Source organism: Peromyscus californicus, unplaced genomic scaffold (genome assembly GCF_007827085.1).
Source record: "Peromyscus californicus insignis strain IS unplaced genomic scaffold, ASM782708v3 Scaffold_11__1_contigs__length_118956290, whole genome shotgun sequence".
Lineage (NCBI taxonomy): Eukaryota > Metazoa > Chordata > Mammalia > Rodentia > Cricetidae > Peromyscus > Peromyscus californicus.
This window is the reverse complement of record NW_026294402.1, coordinates 31,624,201-31,643,771: the sequence shown is the minus strand read 5'-3', so window position 1 is coordinate 31,643,771 and position 19,571 is coordinate 31,624,201. Positions and strand designations below refer to the sequence as shown.

The following is a 19,571-nucleotide window of genomic DNA, read 5'->3' as shown; positions in this document are numbered from 1 at the left end:
GCTAGCCCATCCCTGGAATTCTCCACCTCCACCTAGCTTCAGACCAGCTAGTTTCTACCCCATGTAATATAGCCAAGCAGCGAAAACTTAAGAGATGATGGATGGCCTCCTGTGGTGTAGGCAGCCTCATCACATCACACAACCCCACTAGTACCCACCATGGGGTATCAGCACCATGGCCACAGGCCAGCAATTGAGAACAGCCAGACATCATTTCCCTAGAAGGTTTGGAACACAGAGCCAATGGATACCACTCTCCAAAAAGCATGAAGAATATTAATTAAATGAAGGTTTATTTCAAAATTAGTCTTAGAGTATAAGCTGGGTTGAGGGCTGGAGCCAGACTACATAATGAGTGGTGAGGGCACCTGCCTTCCCCAACACGGGTGGAGAGGAAGCAGCGTCGTCGGCCCTGCGCCCGATCATGCATCCAAGGATTACTAGCACTAGAAGCCAACAGCAAAGGACCCCGCGCGCGGTGGCTCATGTTTAATCCAGGTTAAGCTATACACGTTTAAATACACGCCGGAGGTTACGTGGTGTCATGCAATCCCAGTGACGGGATGACTTTCTTGCTCAGTGACCTCCCGCAGTGAGGCTGCTCCAAAGGTGAGGTTAGGTTGGGCAGAGCACTGAAACGAGAAGAGGAGAGAGGTCATGCAGGGGTCACGCTGAGCAGAGAGCCACCCCCAAGGACCTGAGTCACCTTTCCAGGAACAGGAGAGAATGACGGGTACCTGCTACCATAAGCAAGCGCTGCTGTCTCCAGGGCCCATGGATCGAACTCTGGGACTTTAAGGAAATGCCTTCCCTGGCCATGCTCATTCTTCACCCACACATTAGGATGTACCTGAGCTGCTCACAGGGTTGCTGAGAGACTTGTAAAATACGCTCCATAAATATTAACTATATTATAAATTCACTGACATTTCAGTGGGTCATGGCCTAGCTTTCAGCTCACCAACCTCATATAACCCATCTCTACACACTTCTATCCTTGCAAAGTCTTTGAGAGTCACAAGCTCTTCCTACTGGAATTTAATATTAATCCCTCTGATCCTCATAGAAAGTGTACAGTTTGGGATTTCACAACCAGGTTCCATAAGCCTGTTGCAACTCCTCTAGGTTTTGTGTGAATGTGGAACAAGAACTCAAAGATGATGGGTCCAGACATACACTGTGTGGTCATCAATAGCCAATAACACACAAAAAGAAGACAACCAGACAGTGTAGGGCTCCTCACGGGGATCTGCAACCACCCGTCAGTGGTGTTCAGCAAAGGTCCTGAGCCTGGACCTCATCAAGCCCCTCGTTACACCAGTTACAATAACTAAAGGAGACAGAGAATAGATTAAAGATATTCTATAATTTATTGATTTAAATAATTAAGAAGAAGGAAAGGGTAGGTTATATATGTTTGTTTGTTTTTTTTATTTTGGTTTGGTTTTGGTTTTTCAAGACAGGGTTTCTCTGTGTAGCTTTTCGCTCTGTAGACCAGGCTGGCCTTGAACTCACAAAGATCTGCCTGCCTCTGCCTCCCGAGTGCTGGGACTAAAGGCGTGCACCACCACCGCCTGGCTGGTTTTGTTTTTTAAAGATACATTATTGGCTGAGCATGGTGGTGATCCCAGCACTTGAGAGGTGGAGGCAGGAAGATCAGGATTTCAAGGTCCTTCTCAGCTACAGAGAGGGTTAGAGGCCAACCTGGGCTACCTGAGATCCTGGGAGGAGGACAGGAAGAAGGGGTAGGAGTGGCAGAGACACAAAGACAGACAGAGATAGACTTAGGAGATAAATCATCACATTTTATGGACCTTCATCAGGTCCTGATGCAAGCAAACGAACTGGAAACACTTGATGGGGACCAAGGTGATCTGAGCAGTGATTAGGTCACCAGTGACATACAATGCTTAATTTTGTCATCGTGGCCTTCCCTCTCCCCTTTTCGTTGTTTTGGGAGTGGAGCCCAGGGCCTCATACTTGCCAGGCAAGCACTCTATGACCGATCATCGTCCCCAGCCCTAGCTCTTCAGTTGTGATAATGGTATTATGGCTATGTGTCCAATTCTCAGATTTTAGAAATGGACACTGAGATATTTATGAATGAAAAATTACTAACAGAAATCTGCTTCAAAACAAAATTGCAGAATAGGAGTATAAATAAGACTGGTGTGGGCTGGAGAGATGGCTCAAGGGTTAAGAGCACTGGCTGTTCACCCTGAAGACCCAGGTTCAATTCCCAGAGCCCACATAAGTCAGAACTCAGAACAATCTGTAACTCCTGTCCCAAGGGACCTGATGCCCTCTTCTGGCCTCTTTGAACACACACAAGGAGAACACCTATACACATAGAATTAAATAGAAATTTAAAAAAAAAAGATAGCTGTGAGTTAATCCTCTTTACTGTTGGCTGCACTGAAAACTTCCATAGTAAAATGTCCAAGAAGAAGTTACAGGATAAAAGCCACAGCTGTGGCTCAATGGAAGGATGCTCGCCTAGCACGTGTGAGCCCCTGGGTCTCCAGCTTTACTCCCTTCCATGAAAGCTTATGAAAAGACACTTAATCATGACACCATTCACCTTTCAAGACAATACTGAAAGTATTAACTTATTTTCAGGCTTTGTTTTGCCCAACTACATATGACATGGCACAAAAGCCACAGGATTTCCATAGTAAGTCCTTTGTTGGTGTCCTGCTCCTCATGAGGACACACATTGGTGACCTGAAGTAACAGAATCTCCCCAGGCCTGCTAGTGACACCCATTAGCGTGAAGTCCTCATGATGACCACGTGGTTTATGTGACCACTGCCTGGTCGGCCGTGGTGGCGCTCTATGGGGTCTTCAGCATGAGCTCTGCAGCTAGCACGGGAGCCCAGAGGACCCCTCCTGTGTGGGGAGGAGGGCAGCTGCTCTCACCTTTTAAAATGTAGTCCGTTAGCAAAGTAGGCACCTTCTCATTGTCCTCCTTCATGGCGAAGAGAACTAGAAAAGGAGAGAGAGGGAGATATGGGCCAAGATACTGTCAGGGTATGGAGCTTGCTTCTAAGGCTAGACAACTTTCACCCTAAGCGAGAAAGAAATGATTTGGTATTCATTGAGTATAAGCAGATGCAGCCCTCTACAAGCTTTTAAGAGACAGCATTCTTGGGGTGAGAGAGAATACTCACAGCGAGCCACAGGGTCCTCTCTGCCAAGTGGACCTACCAGTGATTTCTTTTGAATGTCCCTTTTTGGCTCATCTATAATTTCCATACCACCTACCAAATATGTATCTTTAATAAAAATAAATGAAGCAATGGTCCAAAATGATAAAAATCAATTTTTGGACATAGTCCATCTAAATGTTATATATTAATTGCTGAAACTCTAATAAAACTGTGCTGTTTGTTTTGTTTTTTGACAGGGTTTCACTATGTAGCCCTGGCTGCCCTGGAACTCGCCATGTAGCCCAGGATAGCCTTAAACTCACAGAGATCCACCTTTCTCAGCCTCTGGAGAGCTAGAATGAAGGACACTCTCCACCATGCCCAGTTATGAAACTGTCTTTAAAGATATTCTACGCACATAAAAAATTGTTGTTGTGGGCTGGAGAGACGGCTCAGCAGTTAAGAGCACTGGCAGCTCTTCCAGAGATCCTGAGTTCAATTCCCAGCAACCGTATATGGTGGCTCACAACCATCTGTAATGAGACCTGGCGCCCTCTTCTGGCCTGCAGACAGAACACTGTATACATAATAAATAAATAAATCTTTTTAAAAATGTTATTGCAATCATCCTCTCCTCCAATTTATTGACCACAAATGAAGTTTATCCACAAACCTTTACTCTATGTTATGTCTTGTGGGAGGAAATGAAGTCCTGAGTGAATGTGTATTGTTGACATTTATACAGCCAGGTCAAGAATGCTGATGCCTTGGACCCAGCGAAATGGCAAAGCCTTCCTCTGGTCCAAATATGGATGCTATGAATCACTGACCCTTAGCTAAAAACAGTGTGCGCAGGAACTGTCATCCACACCTTCCCCCTTCCCTCGACTGCAACCTGAAACTGCTCCCTACAGATATCAGCTGACCCGATTCATCCTTGTTCAGCTGTGTGCAATAAACCGCCCTCTTGATTCAGTGAATAAAATTAATGTGCTGAGTTTCCAGGCTTCTGCTGGTATATCTCCGTTAGAGTACATGGCCCACCCAAGCCCAGCTTTTCTGTCTCTGTGTCTGTCCTTTCTCCACTCCTCATTACTCAAGTTGACACAGGCCAACTCCAAAGCCGTGCAGGTCACAACAGTGTCCATTACAGTGTTAGACTATGTAGAGCTGAAGAACTGTGGACTCCCAGGGAGCCTTCACAGCTCTTGCTGAAATACCTACTTGACTTATACAAGAAACAACAATTGGAAAACTTTTAAAGCCTGAAGGCTTTTAAGGAATATTTTCATAAAAACTTTAAAATTGCATTTTCTAGGGGTGAGACTGTAACTCAATGGTAGGACACTGGTCTAGCAAATGTAAGGCCCATGTTCCATCCCTGAATAAATAAATTCTTTTCTGTTAACTAAATAATATGTTCTCATGTTCACAACTTACATTATAGAAGTCAACATGAGAAAATTCTGTAAGAAAGTATCTGAACCTTATTTACAACTTCAACAAAAGCATCCAACAGTAGACTCTTTCACCAATAAGGTCCTTAAATAGATGACAGTGTATCCTGTCTGTGTAGTCTTATACCACCTCATGAAAATGAGAGATCTACATCCATAAAACAGACTCATCAACGAAGAAGACTGAAGAACATGTATTAGCTTTATAACAAATATATCCTAACACAGAAAAAACTAGAACAATGCATGAAACTGTTAAGTAGTTCTGAGTGTGAGACCACAGAGGATGTTTCCTCTGGGACTGTTTCCATGCTGCCTATTTCTCCTCAATGAACATATTTCACTTTTAGAAGCAGAGTGAGCAGTGAAGATCAGCGGGCCCTGAGTCAGGAGGCCACCACGACAAGGGTGGGATCCCAGATCCACTTCCAGGATCCCAGATCCATGTCCATGTTCTCCTGGTTTTGAGGCTGGGTAATGAAACTTGGAACAGGTTCAGAACCAGGTGAAGAACAGGACCCAATATGATGATGATACAAATCAGCAGCTGTGGCCCGGGGAAAAGATTGAACCCATAACTATTAGGGTTTGTTTTCTTCATGTTTTTGGATATACATCATTTCAACGGAATTAGATGCTGGGGATCCTGGTTTCTTCTGTTTGCTTTCTGCTGTGTCTAAAAATCTTTAATTACATGTACTGTGGTGTGTGGCAAGTGGGTATGCATCCCACGTGGAAGTCAGAGGACAACTTGCTGGAAAACTTGGTTCTCTCCTTCTATCATGTGGTCTCAGGGATGGAACTCAGGTCCCAGGTTTGGTGGCAAGGACCTTTACCTGCTGAACCATCTGCTGGCTCTGTGGTGTATTTTTAGATGCAAATTCATGGAGAGGTGGTTAGCAGTTAAGAGCATAGACTGCTTTTCCAGAGGACTTGAGTTCAATTCCCGGTACCCACATGTTGGCTCACAACCATCTGCAGCTCTAGTTTCAAGGGATCTGATGCTCTCTTCCATATAATGCATGCAAGTGCTGCACAGCCATACAGGTAGGCAAAACACCCACACACATCAAATAATAAAATAAAAACTTCTGTAGCTCATGAAACTGCAACTATCTGGAAAACTTGTAAAATATAGTTAAAATACCACAGTAGTAACCATGATGATGGGGGAAATGAATGTCATGGTTTGATCTGAAATGTCCCCCAAACGTTCACGTATTGAGATTTGGTTCCTAATTCAATGATGTGCAGAGGCGAAGCTTTGGGGACGTGACTGGATCATGAGGGCTCTGGACTCACTGATGGACTGGTATGTTCACAGTTGGATGGGCTCCTGGCAGGTGATGGAAACTTAGGAGGCGAGACCTAGTCAGAGTGTGAGTCCTTGAGGGCACGCCCATGGGGCTCTCTGGCTTCCCCAGCAGCCATGAGATGAGCAATTCTGTGTCACTGTACCCGTTCCTCCATGACGTTCTGTCTCACCATGGACCCAGAAACAATAAGCCAAGCAGATGGACTGAGACCTCCGAAGCAGTGAGTCAAATGAACCTTCCCTCCTTTAAGTGGTTTCCTCGGGCGTTTTGTCACAGTTACGTAAAACTGACGAGCACACTGAATTTCTTTGTTCACGTTTCCATATTCCTACAGTATTCTAATGATGGATACACTCTGGTTATAATTTTAAAATAACTTTCAGTGTGTGTGTGTGTGTGTGTGTGTGTGTGTGTGTGTGTGTGTGTGTGTGTATTCGGGCTATGGGTCCTATATGGAGGTCGAGAACAATTCTTCACAGTTGGTTTTGTCCTTCTACCTTTATGTAGGTTCTGGGGATTGAACTCAGATCTCAAGGCTTGCACAGCCAGTGCTCTACCCACTGAGCCACCTCACTGGCCCTATACTTTTTTAATGAATTGAAAAATATACAAATGTTTTACAATGGAGAGAATTGCACTAACTTTCTATCTATGGGTCATGACGAATGAATGGTTCTTCCCTTTTTCAAGAGCATGGTTAAGTAGTTGACATACAGCAACCTTTGAAATTTGTCCAAGTTGTCTTTCAAATGATTACTGCTGTGAAAACACAAGCACCTGTAAACATTGGCTCTGTGTGTGTGGGGGTGTGGGTGCGCGCGCGCTCGCGCTCGCACGTGTGATCCCGAACACCAAATGCGAGCCTTGTGAATGTTCGGCAAGTGTTCTACCACTGAGCTATACTGTGGGGCTAAAAAGAGGTTGAGAGGACTTGATGTTCTTGCAGCAGACCTAGGTTAGGTTCCCAGCACCCACACAGCAACTCACAACTCCTGTAACTCAAATTTCATGGAGTGCTCTTCTGCATTGTACATATGTGGCACACTCATGTGTGAGCAAAAACACTCATACACACGAAATAATAATTAACCTTTTAAATTACTTAAGTAAGAAAAGCTATGGCTGGGCAGATCGGCAGATTGGTTGGCACTTTTTTTTTTTTTTTTTTTTTTGGTTTTTTTGAGACAGGGTTTCTCTGTGTAGCTTTGGAGCCTGTCCTGGAACTCACTCTGTAGACCAGGCTGTCTTCGAACTTACAGAGATCTGCCTGCCTCTGTCTCTCCAGTGCTGGGATTATGGTCTGCACTTATAATCCCAACATGTAAGAGGCTCTTTTGGTCAATGGAGTTCATAGATAGCCTGGGCTATACAGTGAGCACATATCAAAAAGAAAGAGAGAGAGAGAGAGAGAGAGAGAGAGAGAGAGAGAGAGAGAGAGAGAGAGAGAGAGAAAGGAGGGAGGGAGGGAAGGAAGGAAGGAAGGTAACAAAGAAAGAAACAAAGAAACAAAGGAAAAAGAAACAGGTCTCAAAAACAAAAAGGCAGGTGAGGCACTGTATGCACACCTTTTTTTTTTTTTTTTTTTTTTTTTTGGTTTTTCGAGACAGGGTTTCTCTGTGTAGCTTTGCGCCTTTCCTGGAACTCACTTGGTAGTCCAGGCTGGCCTCGAACTCACAGAGATCCGCCTGGCTCTGCCTCCCGAGTGCTGGGATTAAAGGCGTGCGCCACCACCGCCCGGCCTGTATGCACACCTTTAATGCCTGCACTCAGGAGGCAGAGGCAGATGGATCTCTGTGAGCTCCAGGACAGCCTGGGCTAAGTACAGAGACTTGGTCCCAAAACAAAAAAGGCAGTGGGTGGGAGGTAGCTGGTGGGATCGTTCAGTGGTTAAGAGTACTTACAACTCCACCAGCCTGTGGTGACACATACCTTTAATCCCAGCACTTGGGAGGCAGAGGCAGGCAGATCTCTGTGAGCTTGAGGCCGGCCCGGTCTACAGAGTGAGTTGCAGGACAGCCAGAGCTAACTTTAAGGGCTGGAGAGATGGCTCAGGATTTAAAAGCACTGACTGCTTTTCCAGAGGATCCGGGTTCAATTCCTAGCACCCACATGCCAGCTCACAACTGTCTGTAACTCCAAGATATGACACCTTCACACAGATATACATGCAGGCAAAACACCAATGCACAGAAAATTTTTAAAAAATACTTTAAAAAAAAAAGGGGGGGTTGGGGATTTAGCTCAGTGGTAGAGCGCTTGCCTAGCAAGCGCAAGGCCCTGGGTTCGAGCCTCAGCACCCCCCCCCCAAAAAAAGAGTACTTGCAACTCTTGCTAGGGACCCAGATTCAGTTCCCAGTACCCACATGATGGCTCGTCCTATCTGTAACTCCAACTCAAGGGGATCTGATACCCTCTTCTGGCCTTCATGGGCACCAGGCACGCAAGTCCTGTACATATGCACATGTAGGCAAAACATTTGTATACATAAAATTAAAAAAATAAGATAAAATAAAAAAGCTGGGCCTGGAAGAGCAAACCTGGAATCCCAGAGGCTGAGGCAAGAGGATAGCAATTTTGGAGCCTGCCTGGGTCGTCACATCATGAGTCCAAGGGCAGCCTGAGCAACTTAGTGAGCTCCTGTCCCAAAGGTTAAAAAGCAGATGGCATAGCTCTGGGGTAGCACGAACAAGTCCCTAGTTTCAATCCATAGTACTGAAAAATAAATCTCAGCACATATTTATGCAAATGTAGAAGTCTAACCAGAGCAGACACGGACTTTGAAGTTAAAATTCCTGATTCTCAAGGACATGATGTCTATGGATGTTGGCAAGATGTGTTTGCTACACACTCCTGCTTTTGTTCTCTAGATGGATAAAAAGGAAGCGTTTCTTCACCCTTAACTTGGGGATGGGGGTGCAGTAGGGAGGTAGCTGTGTTCCTAGGCTGAGAAAAAGTCCCTCTCCCTTCGTCTAGCATGACCTACCGATAGCCCTGCGCTGGCCCATCCCCTCCAGGGCAGCCGCAGTGCACTGAGCAGCCTTGTGAGCTCTCATTCGGCAAGCTCAGCTGCCTGGGGGAAAATGGGGTTTCTGTCTGATCCACTGAGCGTGTCACCAAGTCTCAGCCTAGGATTTTCTCCTCCTATGGAGTCGAGAGGATGCTGCTATCTGACGCTGGCCCTTTGGGAAGGTTGTATACATACACACACACACACACACACACACACACACACACACACACACACACACACACACAGGTAGATGGACTCTGCTTACCGAAAGCCTTTATTACATGTTGCTTCTCCCTCACAGCTCAGAATATTTATCAACACAGAACAAAGCAGCTTATGTGAAGAAGAGGCCGTCGCTTCCTGGAAGGAAAACTAGACTCTATTCTTTCCCAAGCACCCTCGCTCCACCCAGACAGCCTTGCTTCACATTAACAGCACAGCGGGCCCCGCAGACAGAGTGCTCTACTCCAAGGGGCCCAGGTGTGGACAGTTGAGGTCAAGAAGACAAAGCCCCATGAGCTGCAGGGAAAACAGAAAACTCTGCCCACCCCTCGAGTCCCTCCCCACCCGTAAAACAAAACCTGGGGGCCACAACAGAGCCTTTAATTTTGCCTTTTTCAAGAGGATATGATATGCAGAGAATTTTGCCCCGTGCAAAGCCATCCTAGAGAAACCTGGGAACTGAGAACGAGAGGGATGACCTCCTAGGCCAGGGCTCAGGAGGAGGAACTCACTGTTTGTCAACATCTGCAGGTCTTCCACGGAGGGAGGAGAGGATTTCTTCTCGTAAGGGATGACTGTGTTCAGATACTGCCAAGACAAACAGGGCAGGCAGAGCCTGAGTCACTGGTCCCTCTTGGGTTGAGGCACAGTGGGCAACTTGCACAGAGACCATGCTTTTCTTTATAATCTGGGTAAAACTCATCGTCACCGCTACTTCAGAACTTTCTTCCACCTCCTCATGTATTATCTCTAAAGTAAGGCTTTCTCCATATTCAGTGGGGGGAAACGCCCCTTGCCCCGACTTCTACATTCTTAATATGCTAAAATCCTTTTGGTTCCCTGAGGAGCTTTTCTCCTCCTGGATAACAGCAGGGGCAGTGGTACAGTTTAGTTTTATTTTGTTTTTTTTTTTCCTTCACAGTGCAATGTGAGAAGGAATTATTTCCTTTTTGTCAAATGACATTTCCACCCCACCCAAGATCTTGACTGTCAGAATTGCTCCCTCTTAGGACACAGCAAACCTTGAGGTGCCCATGGTCATCAAAGACCAGAAAGCCAGAGAGATCTTGTCAGGCCCAGGGGAGCCCAAGGTGATAAATTCAAGGCAAAGAGTCCTGGAATTGAGCCGGGCGTTGGTGGCGCACGCCTTTAATCCCAGCACTCGGGAGGCAGAGCCAGGCGGATCTCTGTGAGTTCGAGGCCAGTCTGGTCTACAGAGTGAGATCCAGGAAAGGCGCAAATCTACACAGAGAAACCCTGTCCCGAAAAACCAAAAAAAAAAAAAGTCCTGGAATTGTAGTTTGGGCCCTGTCACTGCCTGTGAGGCCCTGGCAAAGCTGCCCTATAACTCTGGGCCTCAGTTCTTCCGTAAACAGGAAGGGCTAGCTGGTTTTGATGTTCCTAGTTTTCTAGCTATGGTAGTACAATTGTAACACTTTGGATTCAGTTTCAACCATTCAAACAGCATACATACTTCATGATCACCTAGTTCACATTTTCAAAGTTGTTAGCACACACACTGCCAAGTCCACTAGCTTTTGTACTCCACCGGGTGGGGGGAGGCCCAGGACTTTCTCACCTTGGCACCTCCAGGACCTAGCAACAGATCACAGCACACAACAGGCAAAGTTGTTGAACTCTGCCTTAATAGCCAGAAGTGCAAGCTGCATCACAGATGCTGTTGTTTGGATGTAATGTGTCTTCCAAAGGTCCATAGGCAAAGTCTTAATCCCCAGGGCCATAGTACTGGCATGCATCATGGCCCTTTAAGGGGTAAGGCCCAGGGGAAGATCATGACGCAGGTTCTTAAAGGATAGTAAGTATACTCTCTTGAACTCTTATGTGCCCCTCCCCATTCTGTCTCTGTTTCTTCTATCTGTCAAGTTTAACGTGAGACTGCTTGTTCCTACACAGTTAATATTCTGACGGGCCACCTTGTGTCCTGACATAGAAGCCACTTAAGTAAAAACTCCACCCCCCCTCTTTCTCTTTCCTCACTCCCATGAGGTATGCACCCCTCGACCCCCCCTTTCTCTCTTCTCTCCCTCTTTCCTGTCTTCTCTTTGTCTCTCTATTGTAATAAACCATTTCCACGTGGATGCAGCATCTGGGTTGTGAATGTCCACCTGCCACCCTACCGCCATGCCCACATGGAGTGGGTTGCCTGCCAGCCTGCTGTTTCATTTGCCCTGCATGCCAGCATGGTTCCCTGCACGAGTGGGATACTCTGGCCTGGCCAGCTGGGGGTTTCCCACGCATACATATAATTCATAACACACCCACCCCACAATGATGCCACCCTGGCAAATGCCAAACCAATGAATCCCCTCAATAAAAATAAGCAAAACTTTGCTCTTTCTAAAGTTAATTGCCTCAGGTATTCCGTTGCAGTACTTCAAAGCTGGCTACAAGTTATTGGCAAACTGGAGGCAAGAAAGAGATGTCACAGGGTGACTTACAATCAGAGCTGGAGGTTGAAGAGGCCGGTGGCGCTGTCTCAGCTAATTGTCCAATATGATAGAACTGATTAGGCTCTAAGATGGGATCTGTCATAAAACAGATGCCCCAATACACTTTATGCTCGTACTTTCGGTTGTGAGCCTAGCCTTTAACAGCTGAGCCATCTCTACAGCCTGTGTTTTATTCTTAAAGCAAACTAATTCATAGACCTACATTTGGTGTTGAGTTTTAACTTTTAATCATGTCCCAGAATAAAAGATCTAAAAACAAAACAAAACAAAAATGACCTTTGAAAGACATTTTCTGTGTCTTCCTTAAGACTAGAAGAAAATGTTAAGGTACCTCACGCATGCCCAAATTCTGGGATAACTCTGTTGGGTCTCCATCCCCCTCATTTCTGCTGAGGAAGCTGAGCTGTTAGCTGTCTAGAAGAATAAAAGAGTAAACGGGCTGCACATACCTGTCTGTCAGCTCCTGAGGAGCCAAAGGTCTGGCGGATGCCACTCTGCAGGATGTTGGAGATGCCTTCCATGCTGAAGCGCTGAGGAAGAAACACACTCAGGATGGGCAAAGGCTTCCTGCCCCAAGGTCACCACCACCAGGACTTCTGTGTTCTTGCTCAAATGCTATCAGCTATCACACTGCCCTAGAGCAATGGCCACAGTGACTAAAGATTGAATGTAAGTCATTGGCTTGTGGGGGGAGCCCCAAACAGCTTGACCACACAGCTTCCATGACAGGCTTAGGGGCCCAGACACAGCTTCTATGACAAGCTTACTGGCAGGCAAGACTCAGATCTAGGAAAAGCCATAAGCTGGCGCCACTCAGGGAGGGCCAGCATCTAAGGGGAAACACCTGACATCCCAAACATTCCCAGCACACATCTATACCCCTAGACAAATGTCAGCCAATCAAGGTCCTGAACGCTGGAAATCCCCTCACCCCACCCTCTGCTATGATAAAAAAAACCAAAACAAAACAAATAAACAAACAAAAAATACCACCCTGCTTGGGCTTGGGGCTCTCTGCTCTCACTGCTGTGTTGGACAGACAGAGAGAACGAGCTCCAACCTTGAAATAAAGGCTCTTTTCTTTGCTTTTACATATGAGATTCGGTCTCGGTGATGGTCTTTTGGGGGTCCCTGAGATCTAAGCATAACAGCTTGTACAGTTAGGCCAGAATTTAAGCAAGAATAGTTAGCAGTCTCAAAAATTCATCTTGGTAAGTCCCTAAAGGTTAGAGGACTCCTCGGTCACCCTCTAGCTTCCTCCCTTCATCCTGTATCATGTAAACAAAAACGACACAGAACAGTGCCACTCTGGAGAACCATGACGCAAAGATCTTAGAGAGGAACAACAGAGAATGCAGCTATCAGGAAGGGTAGACTTCCGGAAGTGGCCCAGTCCAGGAAAATTTCAGGAATCATATGGCCCACGCTTAATTCAATAGGTCTGTGATAGAGCTAGGCAAAGATGCATTGAAATGCAACTTAGATAATTCTATGGACTTCATCCTGTCACTAACCAATGAACCATCTGGTTATTTTCCAGCGCAGACCGCATGGTGACCATTGTTGCTGCTTGACAAAGTTCCAGCATTTCGACTTTGCGGCTCACAAATCTCCAGCGCCCTTTCACTTTGCCTTTTAGTGATTCTCGCTGTGTGTTATGGGAGTTCCCTTACGCTTTTCCTTTTGGGAAATTTCGTGTGGGCTTTGAAGGATGAAAATGTATAAAATAGCAGCCTCTATAAACAAAATAATTCTTTAGAAAAAATTCCCACCACCGTGGAACCACATAGTGTGATAACTCTGCCTACTCACATACAAGTTAACACCAAGCTGCTAGAAAATTTAGATGAATAACATATGCTTGATAAATAAGGTATATTTGATAATCAAAATTTATAAATTCCTAAGGTCTACTCAGGTTCACCGTAATATTTGTCTAGCCTTGTCTTTGCTCACTTTAAGCTTTAGCTATTTGGATAAACTAAGACATAAAAGAAACTGAGCCAAGCCGAGCAGTGGTGGCACACACCTTAAATCCCAGCACTCAGGAGGCAGAGCCAGGAGGATCTCTGTGAGTTCGAGGCCAGCCTGGTCTACAGATTGAGATCCAGGACAAACACCAAAACTACACAGAGAAACCCTGTCTCGAAAAACCAAAAAAAAAAAAAAAAAAAAAAAAAAAGAAAAGAAAAAAGAAAGAAACTGAGACGTCCCTACTTCTGGCCAAAGGAACTCACGGCCCTTTCATTAACATATGACTGATGTCTATTAACTTGTCAAGATCAACGCTAGCTTCCTCAACTCCTGGTCACAAGCCACATGACAGCCCACATGCTCCCTTTCTCCCATTTAATCTCCCATTAATTTATAGTTGTCCTGTGCACAACTATAGAATATAAAAGGTGTATTCTTCTTTCAATAAGGACACTGGCAGCCATCCTGATTCACCCTCAGATCCTGTCTGTCTACCCCCGCCCCCAACGCATGCTGACTCCACACATCATCTTTGGGACCCGAATCCCATGGAAGCAGGTCTCCAGCAATTTTCAGCCATTCAGACAGCCCAGCAATACCCTACACATGCCCCAAAGGGACCAGGCTGGGCAATAATCCATGCCAATGGCAGAGATCCTGGGCTCCATCTCTCCAAGGACCAGCCTGGAGAACAGGTCACATCCACTTACTTTTTAATGTTCATTCAGTACGTCCTCCACTTAGACCAGAGGCCTTTGGGGAAGCTGACAGACAGGTGGTATCTCTTCCTGACCCACACTACCTGTCCCAGGGCTCTGCACACAGTTGGAACTCAGTCACTGTTTCGGGGTCCACTGCGGGATAGGTATCAGGACATGTGATGGTTAGGGCTCAAGGCTGACTGTGACTAGTCTTCTGGTTGCTCACATACCTTGAGAGGCATCTGGTTTCCCTTCTCTATCCGGCTGCTCTGCAGACTCAGCCCCTTCTCTTTCCGCCTCTTTTTCATCAGTTCCCGCTGCTCCTTCTGCTTGTTCTGAACTTCAATGAGCACCGTGATGAAGGAGTTCTTCACTTCCTTCTCAAATTCCAGCTCATCTCTGCGGGCCAGCTGGTGGACCAGCTCTTCTGAGAAGTCACGGATGGCACCCTCCACCTGGTCCAGCAGCTCTGCCAGCTCAGACCCGGACATGTGTCTCAGCCCTAGAGAGGAAGATGGCTTTGGTAGGTGATACCTACAGACAGGCATGTTTCAGAGAAACTTAGAGTTTCTCTGAAAGACCATCACTATTTATGGAAAAGGCCAGGAAGAAAGGGGCATTATATCATGTATAGAAGAGAAAAACCCAACTCAAAAAGCAGAGGAGAAAGAAATAAGTGTCCACAAGGAAGCATGAGAACTCTGTGTCCAGTGAAGGACATGCCTGGCCAACTTTGATACCTTATTCTGTCTTTCTATCTGTCCTCTGTCTTTGTCATATTCACATAGAATAGATTGACAGAGGAAATACTGAGGCTTTGGTATCTGTGATGAGCACTGACGTAAGAGGTAGTGTTTTCTCTCAAGGAGTCCTGGAGACAGCTGACATCGAAATGATGAACATGACCTGAGGGTGTATGGTCCTACGCCTCGGTCTACACTGTAAACTGTAGGAGACCCAGGGAAGACTGGGGCAGGGAGTGAAAAATGAAGCCTTACCAATTAGCAGGCTACTTCCAGAGACAAAGGAAAGGAACCGGAGATTACACACATGGATACCTTTAACATCTGGGCTCTTAAGGCTATGTGATGTATAATATCTTCAGATCACTGCCATGACAACTTCAAAAAGGGTAGGAGAGCCAGGCGTGGTGGCACATCCCTTTAATCCCAGCACTTGAGTGGAAGAGGCAGGTCGATCTCTGTGAGTTCAAAGATAGCCTGGCTCACATAGAGAGTTCCAGGACAGCAGCCAGATCTACATAGTGAGTCACTGCCTAATAAATAATAAACAAACAAACAAATCTGGCTCACATAGAGAGCCCCAGGACAGCAGCCAAGTTACATAGTGAGTCACTGTCTAAAACAAACAAGCAAACAAATAAATAAATAAGTAAAGCAGTAGAGAAGTTTTGTTTTGTTTAATGTGTATGGGTGTTTTACCTGCATGTATGTCTGTGCACCTTGTATGTAACTGGTACCCAAAGAGGCCAGAAGAGGGCATCAGATCCCCTAGAACTGGAATTACCGGTGGTTGTTAGCCAGCCACGTGGGTGCTGGGGAATTGAATTTGGGTCCTTTGCAAGAATAGTCAGTGCTCTTAACTGCCAAGCCATCTCTCCAGCCCTTGCTGTTTTGGGTTTTTGAGACAAGGACTCAATATGTAGCCAAGGATAGCCTCTAGCCCTCACTCCTCCTGCCTCAGCCTCCTGAATGCTGGTATTGCAGGTATGTGCTACCACGTGCAGTGAGCAGAAAGGATTTTAAATCTTCCCGACCCAGGGCTGAGGACAGAGCTGGTGGCAGAACATTTGTTTAGCATGGGAGAAGTGTAGTAGAATATTATAAGGTGTGTTACTTTTGTTTATGTTGCATTTGTTTAACTCTGTGAAGCTGTGCTACTGTGCCTGTCTAAAACACCCGGTGGTTTAATAAAGAACTGGCCCAATAGCGAGGCAGGAAAAAGGATAGGTGGGGCTGGCAGGCAGAGAGGATAAATAGGAGAAATTTGGGAGGAGAAATCTAAGCTTGAGGAGCCAGAGAAGGAGGAGGACTCCAGGGGCCAGCCACCCAGCTACACGGCAAGCCACGAAGTAAGAGTAAAATTTATAGAAGTAAGAGAACGGGAAAAGCCCAGAGGCTAAAGGTAGATGGGATAACTTATAGTTAAGGAAAGCTGGGTAGAAACTAAGCCAAGCTAAGGCCAGGCATTCATAATTAAGAATAAACCTCTGTGTGTGAATTTATTTGGGAGCTGGGTGGTGGGCTCCCCAAAAGAGCAAAAACCCCCAACAACCAAGAAGCCCTGGGTTCAAGCCCTAGCAACAGAGAGAGAGAGAGAGAGAGAGAGAGAGAGAGAGAGAGAGAGAGAGAGAGAGCCCGACCAGAAAGAAATGATTATGCATTAGATGACAGAGAGGCCAGTTACCTGGATATATGTATTACACATTGTACACAATGTATTGAAAAGTTTCAAATGACGCTGTACCCCATATGCACATAAATTTGCCATATGCCAATCGGGCATATTAGTAAACTAAATATACTAGATTTAGGGAACACCTTTTGTGTCCTCAGTGCCCACCTTCCCTTCTCATTTCTGCTCAGCCTGGGTGTCTGCTCGCTCAGTTGGCTCTTCCTGCTCTGTTTTGCTCTTCGAGCTCTCCTCCTCCTCCTCCTCCTGCTGCTGCTTTTTGCCATTTCACTCTGCTTTGCTGAGCGCTTCTATGTTTGGGCCCTTTGTGTGGCTGAGAATGGCCTGACTGGGCGGGTGGTGAACGCGGCAAGGCATCCAAACCCACTCTGTCCGTCACCCTATGGCTTCCTGCAGTGGCCCCGCCCGGCCTGCTCCATCTCCCCAGGGCCAGGCAGTTTGGCTTTCGGGATGTGGTGCCTGATTTTTGTCTCAATTTCTGCCACCTCCACCTGAAATTTAGACCTAGGTTCCCTGAAGAACCTGAAAGAGAAGGACATGCCTTCTCTTTTGGCCCCACCACCCTCATTCATTGTAACCTCGCTGCAAGAGCAGGCCTCCTCCTGCAGTGCTGGGGACACATAGTTATCCCTAAGAGCACTGCTGATCCTGTACTACGTTTTCATTTCACGCTTCATCCAGCCCGCTCTTTGTAGAGTCATTACTATAAATCTGTGTCAGAGAAGTAACGTGAGACCGGCACTAAAAGACTGGACTCTGGAGTTCATCTCCCTGGTTTCAAGTGCTATCTACACTGTCCCTTATAATGCATAGCAGGTGTGGGGAAAGGTGTAAACTGGAACTTCACTCTCCCCACTGAAAGAAAGGAAGAGTGTTGAGGGTGTAGCTCAGTGAGAGTGCATGCACGAGGCCCTGGGTTCAATTCCCAGCCCTGAACAACACACACACACACACACACACACACACACACACACACACACACACACACACAAAATTAGTGGTTAACTAAGCCTCCTCCCATCTCCACAGTTCAGGAAGGCTTCCTTCAGGGATTGAGAGCCACTGCTTTGAAATGTTATCATAAGGAAGATAAGACCTAATCTCCCACTGTTCTGGAAGCACAGGGCCTAACTCGGCCACCTGACTCCAAATTGCAACACCTGCTTCAGGTAATGGGTTCCATTCACTTAGTTATAACAAGAGTACAATCTCCTTCAGTTTTTGCTGTCCTATGGAGGACTGCTTGTAATATGCAACCTGTTCTCATTTAATGATTACTCAGTAATAAAATCGCCCCCCCCCCCCAACCGTACTTTTGTGGGAAGGATTTTCCGAGTGGCAAGGAGCTTTTGTTTCTAATTCCAACTGTGGAGTTGGACAAGCCACTTAACCTCCAAATGATAGCTCAATCTTGAGAGGCATGGTGTAAAGTTGGTGTGAGGAGTAAGCACTAAGACTGCTAGCTCTTATTCTTTCCCCCTCTGTCTCTCTCTGTGTGTCTCTCTGTCTCTGTTTCTCTGTCTCTCTCTCTCACACACACACACACACACACACACACACACACACACACACACACAGAATACTGGAGCTTGAACCTAGGATACTAGGGTATCATGAATAAAGGCAAATGCTCGGCCACTGAGCTACAACCTCTATCCTACCATATATGTATATATTCCCCACCCTCATTGGTTTTATGGTAGAACACTGACTGCATTTGGGCAGGTTCAGAGTCCTACTTATTCTCCTCTAGTCTGTTTGGTTAGCTTTAGCACTTCAGTTTTATTCCTACTTTTTTTTTCCTGGAAATGCTGACTTTTCTCCTGATACTAAATCAGGAAGGCGTTGCAGACTCTGCTCTAGGACAAAGATCAAGTTCTGACAACCATATGTAAACAATACCTGGGCAGGGCACAGTGGCACCGTCTTTTAATCTGAAGCAGGAAGAGCTATGTGGGGTCAAGGCCAGTCTGGTCTATATAGTGAGTCCCAGGCCAGTCAAGGCCTTCTAACACAAACAAAAATCCACAGAAAGCAGTAGCTGGCACCAAAGAGGTGTCTGATCCTTATAAAGCCGGCCCAGGGGCCCTCACCTTCATAGGACCAATTGTTGTTGAAGGTCTGTGTCAAGGCCTGCATCTCCTGCAGCAGGACTGAGTCTGCTTGGGATGAGATTTCTCCTCCATCCTCCTCTTCCAGTACCTCCTCTTCCTCCTCGGGATCTGGGGAGTTCTGCATCATTTCTTCGATCTCCTCAATCACCTAAGGATAAAGCACACACTCTGCTCCCTCCTGGGGGTGTTCCAGTTCATTTGAGTACTCCGCAGCATTCCTAATTTGCTCTCTGGCTTCATAAATATTGGATAATAATAAAAATAGACCCGATCAAAGGCTTGCATATATTCTGGCTTTAATGTAAAGCACTGTCATGTAAACCTCTTCCAAGTGCTCCATTTAGATGAATGCATTATTGGAAATTAGCTGCTCTTTCAGGAAATAAAGTAGGGCTGCCTGGAAGTAAACATTTACTTCAGTTTGCTAAGCATTTTGTTTCTAAGTGGGAAAATATTTTATCTCCCGACTATAACACAAAACCCAGTCCATTAATTGTCCCACTTCTTGTAATGGGGGGGGGGGGTGAGGAGGGGGAGGAATACACACATTCCCAGAACAACCCCAAATCGGGAAGAATATAGCTGTTTCTCCAGAATTCTTCTGGACAGGAACTGAAGCTGTCCAGTAAACCTTGGGGCTAAAGACCATAAAATGAAGGACGGCCAATGTCTGGAGAGCAAAAAAATAGGGAAGAAGCCCAGCTCTGAACTTGACCGTTAATGG

General features: G+C 46.1%; 1 protein-coding gene across 1 annotated transcript in view; it reads right to left on the bottom strand.

Moving 5' to 3' along the window:
- Nucleotides 1–276: 276 nt before the first annotated feature.
- The window catches only part of Fez1 (fasciculation and elongation protein zeta 1), a 57,577-nt gene continuing 38,282 nt past the window's right edge, over nucleotides 277–19,571 (bottom strand). The window contains exons 5-10 of the mRNA XM_052756472.1: nucleotides 18,827–18,995; nucleotides 14,531–14,802; nucleotides 12,075–12,155; nucleotides 9,667–9,742; nucleotides 2,920–2,985; nucleotides 277–632 (exon numbers count right to left, since the gene is read on the bottom strand). Of these exons, the coding sequence (XP_052612432.1) occupies nucleotides 616–632; nucleotides 2,920–2,985; nucleotides 9,667–9,742; nucleotides 12,075–12,155; nucleotides 14,531–14,802; nucleotides 18,827–18,995 (681 nt within the window). The 3' untranslated portion in view covers nucleotides 277–615. The remainder of the gene's footprint in view (nucleotides 633–2,919; nucleotides 2,986–9,666; nucleotides 9,743–12,074; nucleotides 12,156–14,530; nucleotides 14,803–18,826; nucleotides 18,996–19,571) is intronic.